General features: G+C 46.4%; 1 protein-coding gene across 2 annotated transcripts in view; it reads left to right on the forward strand.

Moving 5' to 3' along the window:
* MARCHF10 (membrane associated ring-CH-type finger 10) overlaps positions 1 to 24,741 on the forward strand; it is an 84,373-nt gene that overhangs the window by 38,362 nt on the left and 21,270 nt on the right. Inside the window, exons 4-5 of one of the 2 annotated variants that reach the window (XM_036338797.1) lie at positions 10,607 to 10,759; positions 18,169 to 19,573. In XM_036338797.1, coding sequence (XP_036194690.1) covers positions 10,607 to 10,759; positions 18,169 to 19,573 — 1,558 coding nt within the window. The remainder of the gene's footprint in view (positions 1 to 10,606; positions 10,760 to 18,168; positions 19,574 to 24,741) is intronic. The other variant, XM_036338798.1, reaches the window with a different exon arrangement.

Here is a 24,741-nt window from a genome sequence, read left to right on the forward strand (position 1 = left end):
TTCTTCCCTTTCTTCTCCCTCTTTTTTCTAAACACTTCCATGCCTTGTAGTTCTTTTGCTTTCTCTTCTTTTTCTACTACCCTCCATTTTCCATATCAGCTGGATCCAGAGGGCACAGCTTACTCCTCCTCGGACATCGACACCACCATCAACCACGGCCCTGATGGACCCTTTGATGCAGCCCTTCAACTTGCTGACGCTTCGGGAAGCCTGTCGCCAGTGATGCCGCCCGCTAGCCAGACCAACAAAGACAACCAAACCAACAACTTGAGGACAGCTGAAATCCCTTGACTGAAGAGGCTGGCAACCTTCTACAGGAATGGGGCTCCTTCTGCGCTCCATCCACTATGTTTATAGCTATGCTCACTATCATTGCTTGCCACTCTTCTTCCGAGACTTAAATGGCCCAATCTGAGAGGTGGCCACTGATTTGCATGCGCTATCATTTAAAAAATAAAAAAGGGGGAATTTGCCGGAAGCCGGTCCATCCTTGCTGCTTGACACAGTCGCTGCAGGAAAGAAACATCTGCACAGCATATGTTTCAAGGGACCTGACGTATATAGCATACTGTTCTTAATATGTTTGCTCCCCTTAGCGCTGTGTGTTTTAACCAAGGTCACCTCTCCAAGAAAGGTTGTTTCCCCAGGTAGGAATTTTTCCCTGAAGTCAGGGAGGGGATGAAACTCCTTAACTAAGTGCCAGGCGGGTAGTTAATCACTACAAACAATCATGCTTAAGCTACATAATCTTTACTCCCTGGAATGGAGATAAGAAACGCCCTAACCTTTGTAATAGAAATTGACAGGATTAAAATCAACTGGTATAAATACGGATGTAACAAAACAATAAACAGCAGAACTTCGCTGGAGATCCAGACCAGAACTTGGCTGGAGATCCTGGCTGGAGATCCTGGCTAGGCTGCTGATCAACTGAACACTGTCTCCGTGTCCTTCCTTCTTCGCCGACTCCATCCACACCTTTGGGGAACCCCTGGACCTGCTGGGGTTGGACCCCGGCAGTGGGGCTCTGGCTCCTGGAGTCCTACAGCGCTCTCTACCCCAGTGCCAGGCACATGGGAAGTGAGGGTGCCCTCTCCTGCCCTGTCCTCTCACCTAGAGCTTGGGCATCGTCCCCTGGTTATGTGCCAGGAAAGCGGATCTGGATGGAGTCCTGAGCCTGCTTCCAAAATCTTGCCCTTTAAAACAAAGCCAAGCATTCTGAAATTATCCTCACTTATTATTGAGTTCAATGTTAGTCATTACCAGACTCAGATTTGTAGGAGTGGCACAGCCTATTCAGCCTAATAGTGGCTTATCATGAAGATGTGTTCTGGTAAAACTAAGAAAAACCAGGGAATTCAGTCTATGAAGATAAACATCTAAAATTACCGTGGTCTCTTTTGAATTGGGGAATATCTATTTGAAGAGGAGCCTGGGAGAGAAATTTGAGGCAAATTCCAAGTCTTCATAACCTACCTTGCAAATAAATCCTGAAGATTTTCTCTGAAAGGTCAAGGCTAATGGGTTTCCAGGCGAGTCTGCTGGTGTCTGACAACTTTCTTTTTTTTAAAAAAAAATGTATATATGTATATATTTATATTGATTTTCAGAGAAGAAGGGAGAGGGAGAGGGATAGAAACATTAGTGATGAGACAGAATGATCTGCTGCCTCCTGCACGCCCCCCACTGGGGATTGAGGCTGAAACCCAGGCATGTGCCCTGACCGGAATCGGACCATGGCCTCTTGGTTCATAGGTCAACGCTCAACCACTGAGCCATGATGGCTGGGCTGTCCAACAACTTTCCAAGTTACCTGCTCAAGTTAGAAAACAACCAGCAGAAGTGAATGCTGCCATTTTTACACAGATCATCATCATTCTCAGCCCTTTTATGGTGATGCTTCCAAGACAGAGGGGCTCAGGGGTGTCACAGAGCAGAATTTGAAGTCCTGGCTCAGAATCCTAATCCACCACTTTATAGCCTGTAAATGTGAACTGGCAACTTCTCCAAACTCAGTCTCCTCATCAGCAAAACGGAGTTATTACCTGCCTCACCAGGTAGACAGGAGGACTAAAATCCTGGGTATAGACTAGGGTCCTCAAACTTTTTAAACAGGGGGCCAGTTCACTGTCCCTCAGACCGTTGGAGGGCCGGACTATAGTTTAAAAAACAAACAAACTATGAACAAATTCCTATGCACAGCGCACATATCTTATTTTGAAGTAAAAAAACAAAACGGGAACAAATACAATATTTGTAGTTGCATGTGGCCCGCGGGCCGTAGTTTGAGGACCCCTGGACTAGGCCTTGGGGAAAGGTTAATTCCCAATGGCCCCTCTGCTTAAGAAGCCTGCCCAACACCATACGCTGCTCTCGGGTTAGCCTCTCCATGAGAGAAATTGTAGTTTGAGAGGTAAGAGAGACTATAACTTGATTACAAAACCTTTTCATTATTTGATTATCAATGAACACATCCATTTATCCAGTCCCTATGGGATGCTAGCAAATGCATTCAACTGCCCCCACGGTCCCCGGGTATATGATGCCAGGGCGCACTGGTTTTCTCGCCCATCGCTCATCCCTTCACTTCATTCATTCATTCACTGCATGCTTACCTGCCAGCCACTGCATGGGTGCCGGAGATACAGAAATAAAACACACAGGGCCTGCCCTCCAGGGCTCACAGCCTCGCGGGCGGGAAGGACACCCACCTGCCCTGACCAGTCAGTTCTAAGAGCGTTGAGTGGGCTGAGAACCCTGAAGGATGGGGGGGGGGGGGGGAGCCTAGCCAGGGAGCAAGGCAAGAAAGATGTGCCAGCAGGATATACTGTGTGTGCGAAGACACGGAAGGGAGAGAGCAAAGAAGAGGGGAAGAGAGAGGCGGACAGACAGGCATCAAGGAACTACAAATCAGCTGGGGCCTCGTGTCTCCAAGTGTCCCCAGACTAGGAGGCATCACCCCAGAGCCTATCAGAAATACCGACCCTCGTGTCCCAACCCAGACTTACTGAGTCAGACCTGCCTTTAACAAGCCCTCTGCACATTGGAGCTTGGGAAGCTCTGGTGTAGGGTCAGGCTACCAATTAGGATGTGTAGGGTATAAAGCTGACACCCTACAGGATGGCAAGGACCAGGTGCCCAAGGGCCTTGAATGTCATGCTGAAGGCGATAGAGCATCAGTCATGGACAGAGGCTGGGCAGGAAGTGATGCAAGCAGACTGGCATTTTTTAAAGCTGAGTCTGGCTGTAGCACGGAAAGGGGACTGGCTGGGAAGGTGAGGACAGCCGCACACAGGCCAAGACCACAGAAGCAGTAGCTGCAGTGGACCCGGAGAGAAAGGAGAAGGGCTTGGCCAGAAGCAGACGCAGAGGGGATAGGGAAGAGGGCCCGGGCTTGAGGGAAGTTGAAGGAAGTAAACCTGATGGAACTTGGTGACTCTTGGGTGTGGACATGAGGAAAAAGAAAGAATCAAAGAAAACTTGGAGTCCAGGCCCAGAAAACTAGGCCAGCGGTGGTTGCCTTCGCCAAGGCTGAGAAAGTGAGAAGAGGGCGGGCCCCCTTCTGTGGGTGCTGCCTTGGGGGGCCAGGCAGGAGGGCCAGGAGGAAATGCCAGGAAGCCCCCAGGTACCCAGGTCTGCGGCTCAGCACAGATCCCGGCTGCCCGGAGGAATCCAAGGGCCTACAGTGAGCAAGAGGCGGCTGAAACCACAAGTGTCTCCCCGTGAGAGTGGATGGAGTGAGAAGAGAGAAGATGAAGGAACCTTGGGGGCTAAGAACAGTTAGGGGGAAATGCGTGAAGACAACTCCGGAGAAATGATCTGAGAAGTAGGAACCACTCGCTGCAGGAGCCAAGAGAGGCATTTGGAAGGAGGGCGTGGATCACAGCGTCAGGTGCTGCAGAGGATTCAAGTAACTCGGGACGAGACCCCTGCCTTCCAGAGTCAGGCCCACCTCTGAGATATTGCGGGTTCAGGTCCAGACCCCAGAATAAAGCGACTGTCACAATGCAGCGAGTCGTGATGTTTTTGCTGGTGGAGGGTCTTGCCTTTCATTTGTAAAAAAAAAACACACCACCTGTGAAGCACAATGGAGCAAAGCCCAGGAAAACAAGGCATGCCTTTTGATGGTTTTCAACTGGGGTGGTTACAATGATGGCATTTTAGAACTGGAGCTGATTTTAGCTGTAGCATCTCCTAAACTTCTCTGATGTTCAGAATCACCAGGGAGGTACCTAATTAAGATACTCGCTCCTGGTCCCCATCCCTGACCCAGAGCGTCAGAACCTCCAGAAAGGGGGCCTGCAAAACTGGGCTTTTAACAAGTGCTACAGCTGATTCTCCTCAGAGAGGTCTGGGCACCTATCCCAGAGCCTGGCTTCTCAAGCTTTAAAGTTCACAAGAAACACCCGCGACCTTGACAAACTGCAGGTTCTGAGTCAGTAGGTTTGGATGGGCTCAGAAGCTCCCAGGTGATGTCCAAGGGCCCCCCTTGGAGGAGCAAGGCTAGAGAGCACACCCGTCTCATTTTGCAGATGAGGAAACGGGTTTCAGGCAGGTAAGCAGTTGAGCCAAGGTGACCCAGCTGGTGAGTGGCGGAGCTGAGAGATTTGTCATGCCCGAGGGGGTCTCTCTGAGCGTGACTGCTCCTCCAGGTGCCCCCATTCTGCCTTCAGCAAGGTTGGCAGGTTGGGTGTGAAGTTAGCGAACAAATCATTAACTTCACTTGGACTCCTCCCTCGCCCACCTGCTTTCCCCCCTCGGCCCCTCTCCCTTCCCCTTGAGGTCTCTCGGCTTCTCTCTCTCTCTCCCCAAGCGTCCCCTCTGCCGCAGAAAGGCCAGGTGAAGGCATGGCCACCACCTCCAACCGGGGGCAGCTGGAGGGCTGAGGGGGAGAGCCTTACCTAAGTGAGACCCTGCCGGCCACCATATGCTGCTGCCGGAACAGCTCATTAGACGGCCTGTGGGAGCTGCAAGGGACCGAGAGCTTCCACACGGGAACTTAGTGGGGGAAGAACTTTCCAGCATCTGTCAGGGATGCCAGAGACTGTTGGCTGGGACAAGGTGTGATGGTCGATGACAAGTTTCTGGTAGACTCTTCAGTGACCTTGCCGTCCCAGCTAGGTGCCTCCTGCCCCAGGATCCCTGGAGAGGTCCCCCTCCCCCCAAAACAATTTTTGAGTTTTGATTCATTTCCAGACCTTTTTAATGTCCTTTCCCGCCGTGAGTGCTGCTTCCTGACTGCTCTTTTTCTTTTGTGCAGGTGACAGCAGAGAGCACCCCCTGTTCTGTGTTGAATATTCCCCTTACTGCTCCCTCTTTGCTTTCTCCCCTGTCCTGCGGCCCAATACCAATTACTGCTGCCTCCTCCTGCCGCTCGTGCCGCCTGCCTCCCTGGTGGCCCAGGGCCCTTCCCCCCACCTCCCTCCAGTATCCTTCCCCTCCTCTGTGAGCGCCCTGGCCTCCCCGAGTCCTGTGCCCCCATCGCCAGCGACCCTGTGCTATTTCCCAATCTCCTCCCCCGCCCCATTGGAGGCCCCTGTGCTGTGCCTGCCGGGCCCCAGGAGGCCCAGTAAAATTTACCTCCTGTGGTAAGTGGCCCTGGGCAAGGCACACAGCACAGTGGAGTCGGGGAGAGGAGGACATCAGCTCCCAGAAGGCAGGTGGACGGGAGGGGGCCCAGAGGGCCATGCCAAGACCAACCAAACCCAGGAGGTTGTGTGCAGGGGAGGAGCAGGAAGAGGAGACAGCAGCTGCCACTTCAACCCTCCTCTAGCGCTAAGGAGTGAACCACCAATAAAATCCCATCACCGCTCAAGGCTCATTTGATTTCTTCACTCCTGTGTCTGGCACCTTCCAGAATGTTGCCACCAGAAAGCCGACGGGCTCTCGCGGCTGATCAGCCCCCGGGCTGTGTGCATGTGCGCACACCAGGCGGCCCTGGGAGAGGCACCCGGGCCAGGGCCTTGGGAAAACACACGCTGGAACTGAAAATCCCTTCGCACCACACTGAGGAGGGACCAATTAAAGGGCTCAGTCGCTGTTTACATTCCCTTTTCTGCCTACTTATTAGGCACTGCATTTCCCCAAATCAAAAATCTCACCTCCTGGGTTCCAAAATAAAACATATTTATGGTCCATAATTAGGCTTTAATGAAGATCTCCTCTGGGTACGTGAGACAACACACATTTCCAGCCACTCAGATAGATTCAGCCTGTTATTTGTGACTGTACAGAAAGTGGCCTATTACACTAGGCAACACCAGCACTGGTAATGTGCTGTAATTCTTCCCACCAACTAAAGGAAGCAATAAGATGGTTTTAAAAGGCATCTTTTGGACAGAATCTTGGCACCTCCTAGGCACCGGGCATCTGAGTCAAGGTAGAAAGGGCGAGGGGTCAAGGTTCAGGAATTGTATTGTTTGGTTTCTCATTCTTTTCAACTTTGTCTACCAAGAACTTTATTAGGGCCCAGCCAGTGTGGCTCATGTGACCCATGAACCAGGAGGTCACAGACCGATTCCGGTCAAGGGCACATGCCCGGGTTGCAGGCTCGATCCCCAGGAGGGGGCGTGCAGGAGGCAGCGGATCAGTAATTTCTCTCTCATCATTGATGTTTCTATCCTCCTCCCCTTCCTCTCTCTGAAATCAATAAAAACATATTTTTTAAAAGTGTTTTTAAAAAGAACTGTACTATGGCAAGTGATGTGAGGCACTGAGCAATTTTTAGGTGCAATGGGTCTGACTCCCAGTCATCAGGAACTTGTATAAATAGGAGATTCCTACCTTTGTTTCCTTTCCTGGTCCAATGAAGAACTATTCAGTCAACAACTACATTGTCAAGAGAACTGAGGCCAGACACCTTTATCTCAACTGCTGCTGGGTTTCTTTGCTACTGGAGGCCTCACCTTGCTCAGATCCCAACACAAAGTATGGGTTTTACATTGTCCAAAGCAAACCACCTTCTTCCTAGTGTTCACTGACCAACTTCAGGAGGTCGAGTTGCCTGGTGACGGAGCTCCTGAACCCAATCCCCTCCCTTCTCTGTAAGGCCAAGGGCCTACCACCTGCAGAGGGAGTTGTATTTTATCTTCCTGTGTAAATGTTACTTGGTCTTCCTCAGGTGAACATGTGTATCGTGCCACATTGAGCAACATCCCCAGAAAGGCCCCAGAGGGCTGACATTTGGTTCACTTTGGGGAGTAGGTGGGGTGATAAGAACTGGAGTCCAGGTACATAAAAACCTATGCAATCTGGGTCACCTCATTTACGACTGCAGTTGCATCCGGAGAAGGAATATTTCACAAGAGTTTGCTTTCCATAGAACCTAAACGGCTCCACAGGGAAGAAGTCAGCAGTGCAGCCAAATTAGATTATAATCTTTAAGGTCATGACCAAAATGTCTTCCTCATCTTTGTGAACCCTCAAATTATTGCATAGCAAAGACACACAGGTATTTGTTGAACAAATTATAATAATAAAAAAAAAAAGAGTTGCTATTTGCCTTTTGGATTTTGTAAAAGGATTGAGGGAGAGTCAGGAATGAAGGTTACTGAATAAGTTATTCTCAGCCTATGGAGCCTGCATGACAATAAGTTTCTGGTCCAATTCAGTTCTCTCCTGGGAGTGACTTCAGATTTCCAATTATTATCACTATTTATAGAAGCAGCAGCAGCTACCATTTTTAGGAGCTCATATGCACCAGACACCGAGTTGGACCATTTACATACATTATTGCTAACTCAACAAGATAGGCATATTCCCATTATACAGCTGCAGATACTGAGGCTGAAATCACGGACCTCAGGCAGGATCCTGCCTGAACTACCCGTGGTGATTTCTTCGCTGCCAGACCTGGTAAAACAGTCTCTGGACGTTCAGCTTTATTACTTTAGGTTGCTGAAAACTTGATTAGAGGAGACGTGGTAATGGAAATCATTTAAAAGAACGGAGGCTTTGAAGAAGGCCCTTTTTTTGAATAAGAAAATAAAATGACCTATTACCTTAAGCCATCTGGGGTGTTTTGCACAAGGAAAAAAAAAAAAAAGGTTCTACTTTTGGAAATCACCATAGTTTCAGCTGGATGCATCTTCTGCAGCCATACAAATCATACCAGGCGAGTTTTATTTGTCCTGCAAGGTGGAAGGTTGGGTGGCAACACACCAGCCGGCTAAAGACAGGGGCTCCGTCCTTGATGACCTTACAGTCCAGCTGGAAGGAGAAGGCACACGCATCAGGCAATTTTAGAATATTTATATGCTCGGGGCCATAGAAGCCTGTAAGTTCTCGGCAAAGCAGAGTCTGAGCAGACTCGGTGGACGTAAAATTGGAAACAGACCTTGAAGGACCAGTGCTGGCTGGCAGGCCCTCTGAGAGGGAGGATCATTCCCTCTGAGAGTGTGAGGGGATGTGGATGGGGCGGGGCGGAGGAGTGCGGGAGGGGGGGGGATTGGGGGGGGGGGCGAGGCTGGGGAATTGCGATGTACTGCTGCCTGGGCTGAGAAGGAAATCTGAATATTCTGCTGGGATTCCTGCTGGAAATCAAAGTAGATGCTTGTGCCCAGGACCTTTGGGCCATGTCCCAGATACGCACTGGAGTTGGCCTGAGCCACAAGCCTGCCCCTTCCCTGGTCCTCTCTCTGTTTCTTCTTCAATAAATAAGAATCCCACTGCTTCCTCGAACCCTGTCCATCCGTGAGAGGTAGGAGCAGTTGTTGACTTCTGAGAGCTGGGGAGAGAGGCACCCTCGAAGAGAAGCCTCCGGACTGGAGGAAAGCAACTCGAGGTGCAGAGAAAGTGCCTCCCCCATTTTCTGTGCTGGGTCCCTTCCTGGAAAGCCCTTGATCCCTCTCTGTCACCCTCCTCCTCTCACTCTCCTCTTGGTCAGTGACATTGTGTCGGGTCACCACTCTCTACCCTCCAAAGAATATATTCTCATTTTCTGGAGAATTCTCTCCTTTCTGGTCATGCCCTCGGCCTCTCTGAGCTCCGCCAACTTGCTCTAAGCTTCCCTCTGCTAGTAGCTTCCCTGTGGAACATAGTCCTCTCTGTGTTGGGGCGCAGAACCCACTGCCTTCCCCTCCTGGGGCCCGTCAGGAGGAGTAGGTAGTCTCCAACCATTGTGTTAAACTAGGCTTCGTGGGCTGCCAAGGAGAACTTCATTCCTTTCCCGACTCTGAATGAAAAGTATTCACGCAACCACAACTTACACTGGAACATAAATCCAGTTGTCCTCACGTGCCAAAAAAAGGCTGCTCTCTCGCACACGCTGGGGGACCCTTCCCAGCTTCACCCCTGTTGCCTACTGGCTACGGCTATTTATGAAATTTCTGAACTGTCCAAAAGGGGATGAGCCAGGAAAATTCTCTTGGAAGGAAATAGTCCAGATACTCACGATTTTAACTACTTGTGAACTCAAGAACTTGTAGATATGCATGGAAAATACCGAGACTCCCAAACTCACATGCACTAATGCTTAATAGTGATGAAGAAGGAACATGAGATTATTTATACCAATTAGCAACCTAGTTCAAGATGTGAATTTAAAAATGTATATTTGTGCCCAGTTGGCGTGGCTCAGCCGTTGAGTGTTGACCTATGAACCAGGAGGTCACAGTTCAATTCCTGGTCAGGGCACATGCCTCGGTTGCGAGCTCGATCTCCAGTGTGGGACATGCAGGAGGCAGCCAATCAATGATTCTCATCATTGATGTTTCTAGTTCTTGCTCCCTCTCCCTTTCTCTCTAAAATCAATAAAATAAATGTGTATATTTTTAAGTATATTCATTGGGCAATTCAGTCCATGTAAATACTCCAGCTATTGTCTTCCTGTGAGTGTATCATCCCAGCACAGTGGTGGGGACCACAAAGGCAAGAAAAAGGGTATATGGTCCCCAGATGCTCGGGGTCCTTCTGGAAGGCCAGGTTAGCTGCCAATAAACAATCTGGGGGTATGGACATGCAGGTACCAAAAGGCTGGGATTCAGACTTGGATGGCACAGAAGGAGCAGGGCCTTGCTTTGTCCCGACTGTGCAAGGCTCTTGACGGTGTTAGCAACAGGCCCATCCCAACATCACTGAACTGGAAGCTAGAAACTTCTTAGCAAAAGAAAAGACATTGCAGGTGTCACCGGTACACACTCATGGTGAAAACAGCCAGCGAAGTAGGTATTATTATTTCCATGGAACAGGTGGGGAAACTAGGGCTTTGAGAAGTGATTGGCCCAAGCCCATGTGGCTACAAGCCTGTGTGACCAGGCTTCTCCTCTGATCTCCTGGCTCCGTTTTCTTAACTGCCTTCCCTATTGCAGGACCTGTGAGCATTCTTTCTTTTCTTCATGAGGATTTTTTTTCGCTTTCATTTTTAGACAGAGTGGAAGGAAGGAGGAGAGACAGTGAGAGACAACATCGATTGGTTGCCTCCCACACGGGGATTGAGCCTGCCACCGAGGTACATGCCCTTGATCGGAATGGAACCCGAGACCCTTCGGTCCGCGGGCCAATGCTCTATCCAGGGAGCCAAACCAGCTAGGGCCCTATGAGCATTCTTTATACAGAACATATTTTCCTGTAAAATATTCATTATGGAAAATTCATTTGCACCTTTCAGCAGCCCCGCCACCACAGATTTTATCACGGAAGAGGAGGCCAAACCTGGGGAGAATGACGGTCAGCCCAGACATGTATAGCCCAAGAGGGGCTGGCGACAGAAGCAGACAGAAATCACAGCTGCCAGGGAAGGCGCCGGCTCTCTGGGGAGCAGGTAAGGACCCGTGGCTCACGCGTCTTCGTCTTCAGAGAGAAGTGACTTGTACTGTTATCTGATGAATTCTGTCGGGTTTTTAGACATTTGTACTTTTATGTAAAGGAGAGTTACCTTACAATGAAACGCAAGGTTTTAAAAACAAACCATTGACCCTAGTTGCCTTCTCCAAGGGAGGTTGGTGGGGGAAAGCAGGGCGGGGGAGTTTATTATTTTTCTCTGTCATCCCTCCATAAGCGTGACTGTGCATGTTTTGAGTGGATGCCCACATTAGGCTTCCAGAGAGGGCATTTGAGTTGTTGGGTATTGGGTTCAGGGTAGAGACAAGGCAGGAGGGTGGAGGAATGTCTCACTTGCCCTCAGTTCCCCCCCGCCCCTAGGAGTGTCTGTGGGTGGCAGACTGCTCAGCCTCCCACAGAGATCTTTTCCCCTCTGAACCAAGGTGTCAAGATCTTACTGTACGAAATAACATCAAAATGAATGTATGCTTCATTTCAAAATGCTGGCTTGGTAGACACCACCTCTTTCAGTCCTGCCTGCGCGTTCGTGCTAAGGCCCAAGCCATGCTGCTCTGCTAACCACGTTACCCTCTCTGGTGGTGGCAGAAGGACAGGACCTGAGGACTCAAGGAAAGCCCCACCTGACAGCCAGCCCTGCCGTGGCCCTGCGCTTCCCCGTGGGGAAACCACTGGGCATCTCACTTCCTCAACACCCACTGAATACTGTGGCCTTTATTTTAAAATATGACACAGACTGTGGAAGACATGTGTAAATATAGAACATGATAGTGTTTGGACGGCCTGAGATTAGAGCATATGCGAGCCGGTAGCAACCAGACACCCACAGGACCCAGGGAACTGATGCTCTGGCAGGGCAGAGCGCACTACTAATGCCAGCACTTCCTCCTCTTGGAGGTGGAGACCTAGATGGTCAGTCACTCTGGGCTACTGTTTCCTTTAAAATAAGGATAATGAAATCTATCCCATTATATTGCTATAACTCAGGAAAGCATGTACTGACCAGCACGTGACTATAGTGGGCAGTGAACTATCATTGGTTTCTCTCTAGCCACCTCCCCAATAGCCCTTGATGAACTCCCGAATATTATTTAAAAAGTGAAGCTCCCCATGCGTGAAACATTCCTAGACCCATGAGGTTCATACAATCCTCCACCTGCACCCAAAAGACAACTTCCATTATCCTGAGAGATTCATTGAGAATTTGTCCCAATTTTGTCTTATACCCAGGGCTCCTTATCTTCCCCCAATTATTTCCTCAGTAATCTCTCTTTAGTTCTTTTTTCCATATTCTAAAGTGAGTTGCATAAATTGGAGTAGGAGCCAGATGTTTGAATTGTATCTGAGAGGTAGTATGTAGAAAGCTCTTACACGGAGCTCCAGTGGCGCAATCGGTTAGCGCGCGGTACTTATACAGAAAGCTCTTACAAATCAATAAAATACACACACACACACACACACACACACACACCAAGAATATGAATACCTAATAGAAAAACGGTGGAGAGGCATGGCAGATAATTTCACAGAAGAAATAAGGAGGAGAACCAAGATGGCGGCATAGGTTAACGCCGGAGTTTGCTGCCTTGAACAACTACTTCAAAAGTGAAACTAAAAAACCGAACGGACATCACCCAGAACCACAGGAACGCTGGCTGAGTGGAAGTCCTACAACTAGGAGGAAAGAGAAACGCATACGGACACTCAGAGGAGGCGCAGTGCTGAAGTCAAATTCTGAGGTGCGGAGTGCGCGGAGAGGGCTGGCAGCGGAGGGCGCGGTTGGCGTTTTCAATCGGGAGGGAGTCGTAGACTCTGAGCTCCAGATACAGGCGAGTCTTTAGGGACCCAGACTCAAACGGGAGAAGTGGGACTGTCTGGCTTCGGTCAGAGCGAGTGCAGCTTTCTCTCCGAGGTTTGCAGCGGGTGCTGGGACTCAGAGAGGAAGAGCCCCTGGAGACAGGACTGAGAGCCGCCATAACTGCTCTCTCCAGCCCACCCTGTTGATCCTGTGCGACCCCCCCCCCCCCCCGCCCAAGCCCTGCACACAGGCATTTGCCGGATAGCCTCAGGCAAAGGCTAGATTAGCACCTCCCTAGAGGACAGAAGTTCTCTCACTGCTGACACAGCTGATTCTCATAGCCACTTGGCCTGGAGCTCAAACCCTCCCTGGTATTAGCTACAACAATCAAGGTTTAACTATAAGACTGCGCACAAAGACCACTAGGGGGTGCACCAAGGAAGCATAACAAAATGCGGAGACAAAGAAACAGGACAAAATTGTCAATGGAAGATATAGAGTTCAGAACCACACTTTTAAGGTCTCTCAAGAACTGTTTAGAAGCCGCCGATAAACTTAATGAGATCTACAAAAAAACTAATGAGACCCTCGATGTTATATTGGGGAACCAACTAGAAATTAAGCATACACGGACTGAAATAACGAATATTATACAGACTCCCGACAGCAGACCAGAGGAGCGCAAGAATCAAGTCAATGATTTGAAATGCGAGGAAGCAAAAAACACCCAACCGGAAAAGCAAAATGAAAAAAGAATCCAAAAATGCGAGGATAGTGTAAGAAGCCTCTGGGACAGCTTCAAGCGTACCAACATCCGAATTATAGGGGTGCCAGAAGATGAGAGAGAGCAAGATATTGAAAACCTATTTGAAGAAATAATGACAGAAAACTTCCCCCACCTGGTGAAAGAAATGGACTTACAGGTCCAAGAAGCGCGGAGAACCCCAAACAAAAGGAATCCAAAGAGGACCACACCAAGACACATCATAATTAAAATGCCAAGAGCAAAAGACAAAGAGAGAATCTTAAAAGCAGCAAAAGAAAGAAACTCAGTTACCTACAAGGGAATACCCATACGACTGTCAGCTGATTTCTCAACAGAAACTTTGCAGGCCAGGAGGAAGTGGCAAGAAATATTCAAAGTGATGAATACCAAGAACCTACAACCAAGATTACTTTATCCAGCAAAGCTATCATTCAGAATTGAAGGTCAGATAAAGAGCTTCACAGATAAGGAAAAGCTAAAGGAGTTCATCACCACCAAACCAGGATTATATGAAATGCTGAAAGGTATCCTTTAAGAAGAGGAAGAGGAAGAAAAAGGTAAAGATACAAATTATGAACAACAAATATGCATCTATCAACAAGTGAATCTAAGAATCAAGTGAATAAATAATCTGATGAACAGAATGAACTGGTGATTATAATAGAATCAGGGACATAGAAAGGGAATGGACTGACTATTCCTGGGGGGGAAAGGGGTGTGGGAGATGCGGGAAGAGACTGGACAAAAATCGTGCACCTATGGATGAGGACAGTGGGTGGGGAGTGAGGGCGGAGGGTGGGGTGGGAATTGGGAGGAGGGGAGTTATGGGGGGGAAAAAAGAGGAACAAATGTAATAATCTGAACAATAAAGATTTAATTTAAAAAAAAAAAAAGAAAAGAAAAAAAAGAAATAGGTAGCTGATAAACATTTGGGGGTAAAAAGTTCAACCTCCCTAAGTAATAAATGTAGCTCACATGAGAAAAATTTGGCCTACCAAATTGAATAAGGTTTTTAAAATAATACTCAATACTTGATAATGACACTAATAACTAACTTCCTGGGCACTATTGTGTCAGATGCTGGGCCAAGCCTTGTAACACGGCTGTGAGAGATGCTTTCATATCCCGCCTGTAGGGTAACTTGGTACAAATTGGAATTTAGCAATGTGTCAAAAGGTAGAAATTTGTACCTTTTGATCTTGCAATTCCATTCCCTATTAATCTATTCTAAGAATCTACGACAGATAGTCAAAGATGCATGGGCAAGGACATTTATCATGGTGTAATATATGGTAGCAAAAACCTCGAAACAATCTATATACCCAAAGATAGGAGAAGAGTTAAACAAATTTAAATTGCAATACATTTATATAATGTACCCTTATATCAGAATTAATATCCTGTTCTTAAAATTGATGGCAGGAGATAATGCTCACAATAACAGTTTTAGGGAAGGAAAGAAGGACGTAAAGTTGCATATAGCCAAATATTCCGATTTTATTTTTTTAAAACAATATTTCTAGATAAGAGAGTCCTAGATGCCTCCATGAATAGGTAGGTATGGCAGGGGAAATACATAGCAAGGGCTGTGGGCGGGGCCAGGGATCAGCCAGCACATACATGCTCCACCTATTGGGGTTCAAATGCTAAGCCAACACACAATTGCAAGATGAAAACAGCCCAGGGATCTTTTTTGGTGCCTTGCTGGGAATCAAACCGATGACCTTTCGGTATATGGGACAATGCTCAACCAACTGAGTCACACCGGCCAGGGCCAGCCCAGGGATCTTGAGTTTGTGATCTATCCCCGAATTCCAGGCAATAGCAATGCCATGTGAGTTTTAGAATTTGGGTGGCTTTTATTTCTCCTTCCTCTTCTGTATGTTCCACATTTTCTACCGTGAATCTCGACTACTTTTATAACCAGAGGGAAACAGTCAAAATTACATGGCTGTCAGAATGTAGGAAGCTATTGGCCAAGCACATGAAGAAGTCTAGACCGAAGACAGTCTTAGGGCAGATGGATGCCGTTTCTGGTTTCTTCTCATTGCACCTAGAACATTCAGTTGCGTTTGGTTGAACTCCTGGACATGGCAGGCACTCCATCCACTGCTGGAGCCCATGCAGGGCCTCAGAGAGGCCCAGCAGCATCTGTGGGGCTGCTCTATGAATAGCACATCCCTGGCGTTCCACACCGGTGTTGATCCCCAGGCCTTGAACTATGAAATCTGCTCCCTACTTGATAGACGCAAGAAATAGGGTTAAAATAGCATAAATATAAGATGCACAGCCTGCCACCTTTAGGGGACACACACACACACACACACACACACACCAGGGAGGCGCTGATGGAAGTTTTAGAGGAAGGCAGTTGTGGTGACGAGGAAGGGTGGAGATGGGTTTCCTGGGGTGTTTCGCATCCACAGGAGCTGCAGCAGCACTTAGTCTGTGACTCCTCCTGCCCCAGAGGCCACTGTTGCCAGGTGACAGCTGGTGGCTTCCAGGAAATAAGCTTATGGCTCCTGTTGACTTTCCAGTTTCTGTTTTGCAGAAGCTGCCCCAGATGATTCTTTTGCCCGTTAGGTGTCTCCCAAAGCCTGAACCAAATTGGCTCTGGGCACAGGGGGCAGCTCCTGCCATACAGCAGGTTCTGAGTGTTCAGGGGAGGCCAAAAGATTCCGGTTCCGGCACTCAGCCCAGTCTGGGTGGGCACACCAGCTGCCCGCCCATAGGTACAGCCAGATGCTCAGGGCATTCTGGCTTTGCTGATATGTCTATTAGCGGGGCTTATGAAACCCATGAGGGGCCTGGTAGGAGAGCGCAAATGATTTCTAGAAGAGCCGATGAGTAAAGATTCGCACTGTGTAGCTGAGTGTCCCCTGCAGTTCACAATAAAGGAGGCTTACGGAACATTAGGACGTTAGAGGCTCGAGCTGGTGCTCCCCTGGGAGGCCTCAATTAAAGCAAGTCAGTATTGACTTGCCCTTGGCTGAGCCAGACATGCTCAGAGGATTTGCATTTCCCCTGCCTGAGCTGTTATCACGCGCCCTTCGTGAACCCGTCCATTGCATGGGGTCCCGTCCACTCTACACGATGCACTGTGAACCGCTTTAGAAATCGAATGGTAAGGACAGCAGGGCCTTGTCAGATGCTGCAGGCTAGCAGCCAGGGAGCTGAGCGGGAAGGCCAAAGTCAGGAGGGAAAGGTAAGTGGGATCACAGAAGTATTTTCAGTGTCCTATGCACATCAAGATGCTAAAAAAATAAAATAAAATAAAAAGAGAACCCTCAACAACACACACAGACAACAATGAGTTACATGGATGCTCATTTTCACAAGGAAATTGGAAGTCCAGCCAGTTTCTTTTTTAAAAAAATACTTTTTTTCTTTCATAGAGGAAGGGAAAGGGAGAGAAACATCAATGATGAGAGAGAATCACTGATTGGCTGCCTCCTGCACCCCCCACACACACACTGGGGATCGAGCCCACAATCCGGGCATATGCCCTTACAGGGAATGGAACCGTGACCTCTTGGTTCATAGGTCAACACTCAAACCACAGAGCCACGCTGGCCCGGCCAGCCAGTTTCGTAAGCATAATGCAAACCATGTATCTTAAGACAAACGGCGTATCAGGCAGGCTTGAGTTCAAATTTTCGCTCCATCACCAACTAGAAGTATGATCTTAGGCAAGTTAAGTGACCTCCCTAAGCCTTGGTACTCTCAGTTATAATGTGGTATGACTGTAGTACCTGTTTCATAGGATTGTGAACCTAAATATGTACATGTGACACAGTTAACATGGTGCCTGGCCTGTTCAGTGTACTAGTAAGCTCTCAATAAGTAGGCTTAGTCATTATTTTTATAAGGCACGTTTTAACCAAATGATTCCATCAATAGTAATTCCTCTCTCCTCTCTCTGTGTCTCCTCATACTTCAGGTCCAGGGCATTGGGGGGTAAAATTGTATTTATAGCCAGAGGTTACAAATTGACTAGGGCAGGGGTGGGCAAACTTTTTGACTTGAGGGCCACAATGGGTTCTTAAACTGGACCGGAGGGCCGGAACCAAAGCATGGATGGAGTGTTTGTGTGAACTAATATAAATTCAAAGTAAACATCATTACATAAAAGGGTACAGTCTTTTATTTTTTTAGTTTTATTCATTTCAAACGGGCCGGATCCGGCCCGCGGGCCGTAGTTTGCCCACGGCTGGACTAGGGGCTAGTGAAAAAGAGGAGGTAATGAGAGCATTATTGATTTTTACTTGCACTAAGTAGTAAACGTAATCACAGATCATATATTTAATTGGGCACCAGCTTCTAGAGCCTTCCTCCCAATCTGCCAAGGCAGACTGTACTTTTCTTAAGATTTTGTAGAGCTGTGTGTGAAGCAGGAGTGTCATAAATGTGTGTTGTATGAATTCAGATCACAAAGCACTGGTGGTTTTTGTAGAAGTCATTCCTGGAGTGTTGGTTTTCCTTCCCAACAAATACTGGAATAAAAACCACCATCTGAGAGATTTACCCATCACCAGCCCTGACTGGCTTGGGGCTGGACAGTCTGCCCGAAGCTTCTGCAGACAGGATGTGTACCCTCCAGGTCAGCCCTATTCCCCCAGAACCAGCCTGAGTTCCACAAACATACAAAGGAGACGTGCGATGAAGCCAGCTCTGGTGCAGAAGTCTCATACCCTCCCGCCATGTTGACCACATGTCTTTTCTCCTCGAAGCTTGTTTGTGGCCTCAGGGACTCTCACCCTTGGCAGCGGAGGTCTTTCATCCGTGAGCACTGATAGTAAAATGATAAATTTGTCTTTTCTCAATGCAGACGCAGTTCAACGAGAAGGCCCCGTGTGGGCAAGTGACACTAAGCTGAAGAGGCCAATCCTGGAGAGAAGAAACTTGGTCCCATCCTCCCAGCCATTGGCGATGAGCAAGAATGCCTCCGAACGAGCCAGAAAAGGGGACCCACGTGCCCTTTCCCAGAATGAGCCACATCCAGCCCTATCCCACGCCTTCCCAGGAATGAACAGTCCTCGAGTACTGAGTGAGACCTTGGGGCCACCACTCTTCACCACCACCATGGGAGGGTCGAGAAGGGTGCCATTTAGGTTCAGAGATGAAGATTTTTATTCCATGTTGTCATTAAGCCGTGGAGATGAAGATGATGACACTGACGAGGAAATCCACGCAGAGGAAGAACTTCTGTGGCTCGGTGTGCACTCGCCCCGTTCTCCTTCCAGTCATAAGAGAAGTCAATTTCCTGGAACTCAGGCCAAAAACAAAAACTGTAAAGAAAATCCTGAAAATTGCAGGGCTAATTCTGTAAGGACTGAGTCCAGTCATGGCTCACTGGGAATCAGCAATGTAATGGAGCCAGCGAAAGAGCAGCCTTCTGTTGGGCAAAGGATGTTCCAAGACCCCAGGCTGCCTGATGGGGAGTGTACTAAAGAGAAAGACAGTGGTGACAGTGGAAATGAGAGAAAGACCTTTCGTTCACAGGACACCAAATTCAAACCTAATCTAGACGACGATCTCAATGCTGAAAATGTGTTTAGTGATCCCGCTTCTCTAGAAGGCAGGCCTGGGACCCACGATTATGAAAGAGAATGGCAAACCCATTTAAATAGTTCTAGTGCTTCTCTTGATTATTTTGTGTCTGGAAGACCAACAGCTCCAAGATCATCAATAAATTCATCTTATAACACTCCTGGATCATTCATGCATTCGGCCCCGAGAGAAGACATTCCAGGAGACTTATCAATGACATCGACTTTAGTTCACAGTTCAGACTCAGAGGGAAACTCAAGGTTTAATGTTCGTCAACCACTGTCTCCAATTAGAAACAGGAATCCATCCGCCAGAGCCGAAGACCACAGTTACTGTCCAGTAAACAGTGTACGTGAATTTGGTGTCAGGGGAGCGGAAGCTAATCCGTTAACAGGTCCGTCTCAGAGGGCTCCAGTGCACACAGGAGATCGCTTACTAAATTCTCAAAGCAGCGTGCCGCTGGCGGAGCCTCCCGGCTCCTTCCCATCAAGAATGAACTTACAAGGCCACTGGCTTGTGCCTGGGTCCCTGCAAGAAAATATGCCACTTACTTTCTTTGCAGTGTCTGATTTCTCAAACCAAAGTGGTAATGGGGACAGAAGGGCAGTCTTTGGTTTCATAGATGAAAAAGAAGCCACTAAAAAAAAGGCAGACCCAGAGAAACTCAAGAAATTGCAAGAAAGGTGAGGAATTTTCATGATTATATGTAAATACATATATTTTTTATTCCATTTTGCTGAAATAATCAGTGCTTTTATTAGAGGGTCATGGAAATTTTAAATAATACGTAGGCCCTTCCTTGACATTTTAATGACTACGTATACTGAGAAAGTTATCTATTCTGTTGCTCTTAAAATATATGCAGCTATAAAAGAAAGTATGGTGTTCCAGTTCAATTTCTTCAGTATTCCCTATGTGTTTTTCTACCCCTCTCGAATACTGCAATTTTAAGAAAGATAAGTTTGCTAGATATAAGGATTTCTGACTGTTCCATAAGACTAGCATTTCTTACTGCAATTAGGAAACCAAATTTTTTATGAAAGGATTGCTATCTCCCCAACATCAGCACTTAAAATTCACCAGCTCTCCCTCATGAGACTTTGCACAAATCCAACCAACAGTTTTAGAATTTGAATCTCCCAAAGTAAAAGGCAGGTCCCCCAATGGTTACCATAGTTACCGCAGTTCTCTGAAGGGCTGCTCTGGGGTAACCACTGCTTCCATTTTATTTATTTTTTATTATTTGTATGTTTTTTTAAATTTACTATTTCAGAGAGGAAGGAAGAGAGAGAGAAACATCAATGAGAGAGAATCATCGACCGCTACCTCTTGCATTCCCCCTACTGGGGGTGGAGCCCGAGATCTGGGCATCTGCCCTGACCAGGAATCAAAACCTGACCAGGCACCATTGCCTCCATTTTAGGCGCGCGCTCTCTCTCTCTCTCTCTCTCTCTCTCTCTCTCTCTCTCTCTCTGTGTGTGTGTGTGTGTGTGTGTGTCCCTCTCTTTGTTAATCCTCACCTGAGGATATTTTCCCCATTGATTTTAGAGAGAGAAAGGGACAGAGAGAGACACAGAGAGAGAAACATCAATGTGAAAGACACACATCGATTGGTTGCCTTCTACACATGCCCAACCAAGGCCAGGTATCGAGCCCGCAACCAAGGTACATGCTCTTAACCAGAATCAAACCTGGGACCCTTCAGTCTGTAGGCTGACGCTCTCTCTATCGAGTCAAACCAGCTAGGGCTAGGAGCTCTTTCTCATGCGTGAGAGAGTAGATTTTTTTTAAAAAATTTTTTATTAATTTCAGAGAGGAAGGGAGAGGGAGAGAGGGATAGAAACATCAATGATGAGAGAGAAATTGCTGATCCGCTGCCTCCTGCACACCCCCCACTAGGGATCAAGCCCACAACCCCGGGCATGTGCCCTGACTGGGAATCTAATCAAGACCTCCAAACTCATAGGTCCATGCTCAATCACTTAGCCACACCAGCTGGGCAGGAAGTAGATCTTTTTTTTTTTTTAATTACTCTTTTATTTCTTATGAGTTCATATTGGATATTTCACGACGATCAAGTTTGATCATTTGAAAGCCGTCATTCAGCAGCACGTCAGGATGCTGCCTTTTCATTTATGTTAGGTGTTACTGTGCCCTGATCTTGGCTCCCAGATCTGGAAATCAATTCTTAGAATTCTGGCCCTCTATGTGTAGCTAATGTGGGCCACTAATTATCCTATTGATATTCATTTGTGAGTGGGAAATTCCATGGTAATGAGTTAGACATACAAAAAAGGAGAAAGAAATGGAACATAGAATGCATACATACTCCTAGATGCCTTTTATCCAACTGCAGGAATGAAGCAAGTTCCTAGTTAGTAGCACCTTTTTCTTTTCTTAAACAAGGTACCAGGAGACTGCCCCATGGTTAAAGACCAAACGCCCCCCATCCATCCATCCTCCGCTACCCAGAAGTACAGCTTCAGACCCACTTGGCAGGAGTCTCAACCTCCACCATCCAAAGTGATGCCTTTGAACTAAAAATAATTTTCTTTAAAAATACTTCTACTGTACTTCTAGGCACGGTAGTGCATGAAACAGTTATTATCTGTGTACTTTATCAGACACTCTCTTTTTTCTGTATATAATAAATCTTACACCTTTCTCACTTCAAAAATATTCATTTTAAGAATTATTAGAAATATGAACTTAAAAGAAAAATTACCTATAACTCTATAGTTCAGCGATAAGCACTGTCAAAACTGTTTTCAGTCTTTTATCTTTGCATGTAAATGCAATTTTGAGTAAACATTGGTTCTTATTTCATAACTAGTGGCCCAATGCATGGATTCATGCACATTGAAAGAAAATTAATTAGCAGAAATATTTTAATATCACTATTCACCCTTTCTCTATAATAGAAGTGTCAACCAAATTCACAATCGACAATAACAGATCAAAACACACACGTGCAATTGACACTAACGAGAGCTTTATATGTATCATGCATGCACGAGTTAATGTTTATTTTTAAATTGCCAGTGGTGTCCTATGTACCAACTGGTCAGTCGGTCAGATGGTCGGACGGACAGACGGTCGGTCACTTAGCCTTTTATACATATATATAGATATAGATATAGATATAGATATAGATATAGATATAGATATAGATATAGATATATATAGATATACCTTACTTTAATGTTTCAAGCCCATTTCTCAGTGCACTTTATGCTCATTAAAATGTTTCCCTTGCTGAAACCGGTTTGGCTCAGTGGATAGAGCGTCGGCCTGCGGACTGAAAGGTCCCAGGCTCGATTCCAGTCAAGGGCATGTACCTGGGTTGCGGGCAATTCCCCAGTGGGGGATGTGCAGGAGGCAGCTGATCAATGTTTCTCTCTCATCGATGTTTCTAACTCTCTATCTCTCTCTCTTCCTCTCTGTAAAAAAATCAATAAAATATATTTTTTAAAAAAATTAATAAAATGTTTCCCTTGGTTAGTTACTTTAATACATACAAATAAGTATATAACATATGTACCTTCCAGAGAATTAGAAAGAAAACAAAACCCAGACATCTCTGTGTCCACCTTCGAGCTAATAGAACATTGCTGGAGCTGGTGAGCCCCTCACCCACCTTGTCTCACCTCCCTCCCGCAGCCCATCCGTCCCACCCCTTCCACCCCGAGGAAATCATACATGCATTGCACTTATCATTCTTTGCTTTTTACTTTGTTGTTATTGAATTTATTTTGCTTTATGGTTTTACCATATTAATATATGTCCTCTTAAACAATATATTGTGCATATTTTTAAATTCTATAGAAATGCCACTATTATTTTTTTAATATCTATTCTGAGAAATGTAATATCTATTCTTCTACAATTTGCTTTTTCCCCTTATATCATTAGTGAGGTGCATCCTTGATGATATATTTAGCTTTAAATCGTTCACTTTTACCATTACAAAGTATTCATTATATGACCACCACCACAATCCGGCCATTCTCCTGTCGATGGACACTTGAGTTCTTTGCTATTTTCTGCAAACAGCTCAGTGTGAACAATCTCGTAAGCATCTCTTGGTGCACATGAAAAGAGTTCTCTGGGATATTATTTTATCTAGGAGTGGAATTGCTGGGCTGCGGGTGGCATACCTTTCACCATACTAAATAATGTGAATTTATTGTCTCACCTTGCCAGCACTTGTATTGATTGTCCTTTCAAATTTTTGCCAATCTGATGGGAGCAAAAAGATATTGTCGCTTTAATTTACACCTTCGTAACTATTAATGAGGCTAGGCATATTATGCGCTCTTTGGAATATTAAATGACAATTGTGTTTCCTCTTCTGTATGTCTTTGCCCATTTTTTAAGAATATTTTTATTTTATTTTAGAAGTCCTTTACATATTCTGGCCACTAGTCTAATCGTTTGGCAGTTATATCTTAGAGATATATTTTCCCAATTGGTAGTTTGTCTTTTCCCTTTTTTGATGCCTTTAAATGAAAAGAAATTCTCAGTTTGAACGTGGTCAAATGTATCCACCTTCTTTTGAATTGTGATTTGTATCCTGTTATCTTAAGAAACCTTTCCCAAACCTGGGGTCATCATTCTTCCTATTTTCTTCTAAAATCTCTACAGTTTTACTTTGCAATTTAGAACTCAACATGAAATGGATTTGGGACTTAACTGTAAAGCGATGTTTAATATGTGGTGTGAGGTACGTGTTATGAATTCCAGTTGTCCCAGGATCTTTCCCTGCTGGCCTACAGACCACCTTTCTCATGTAGCATACATATCAATGTATAAACTCCATTTCAGGACTCTCTGTTCTGTCCTATTGGTCCTTTTGGTTGATCCCTGATCCAGTATCACATCATCTTAAAATCTGTACCATTATAAATTTTGATAATATGGTACAAAGCCTCCCTTTCTACTTTGCTCCTTAAAAAGCCCTTGACTATAGTTAAGAATCAGCTTGCTGGGTTTTCATTGGAATTGCATTGAATCTATAGATTATTATGGGGAGACATGACATCTTGGAGATAAACATTTCTTTGATAAACATGGTATACATATCTTTTTTCTTTTGTGTCCATAATGGAAAACTATAATTCTGTTCTTTTTTTATTGAACTTCCTTTTCTTAGGGAAAAAGTTCTCTTAAGAAACTAAGCATACACTTCTACACCCAGAGCAGGGACCGTTTCTCCCTCCCTCTTGATTTTAGTCTCTAGTAGTTTCCTTTCCTTGACCAGACAGTCCCCAGTCCCATGAAATTCTAAACAACAACAACAACAAAATAGCATTGTGTTTCTCAAAGGCCTCCCTACATGAACATCAACCAGCTAGTCTTCATTCACCATTTATTTGACACAAATATATTTGCTTACATTTTTATTCATTCCATCCTCATCAGATTCTGGAATACTGGTATCAATTGTTGGCAAGTGTCGTGGTATTGGTGAGCTCATGTCCACATTTATTGGTTCATCATTCATCCCAAACAACATCTACTGAGTGGCCTCTATGTGCAAATACTTTGGATGCACTTTACAGTTTGCAGAACAGGTTCACCATCATCCTTGCATCCAGTCTGCCCATGACCCTTGACGTAGGTAGCGGGTGTATCATTATCACCCTGGCATTACCCACAAGGAAACAGAGACCTGGGAAGCTTAAGTCACGGGTCCAAAGTCGCCAAACTCACAAGTTGCGGAGGCAAGCCTGACCACAGATCCCATGCACTCTCCCACAGCTACAGAGCCGACTTCCTCACAGTGGCCACGGCAGGGAGAGGGGTTCCCAGCCTTTCCCACAGCTCCCCTCCCCGGCCCTTTCCCACCCCT

Source organism: Myotis myotis, unplaced genomic scaffold (genome assembly GCF_014108235.1).
Source record: "Myotis myotis isolate mMyoMyo1 unplaced genomic scaffold, mMyoMyo1.p scaffold_m19_p_17, whole genome shotgun sequence".
Classification (NCBI taxonomy): Eukaryota; Metazoa; Chordata; class Mammalia; order Chiroptera; family Vespertilionidae; genus Myotis; species Myotis myotis.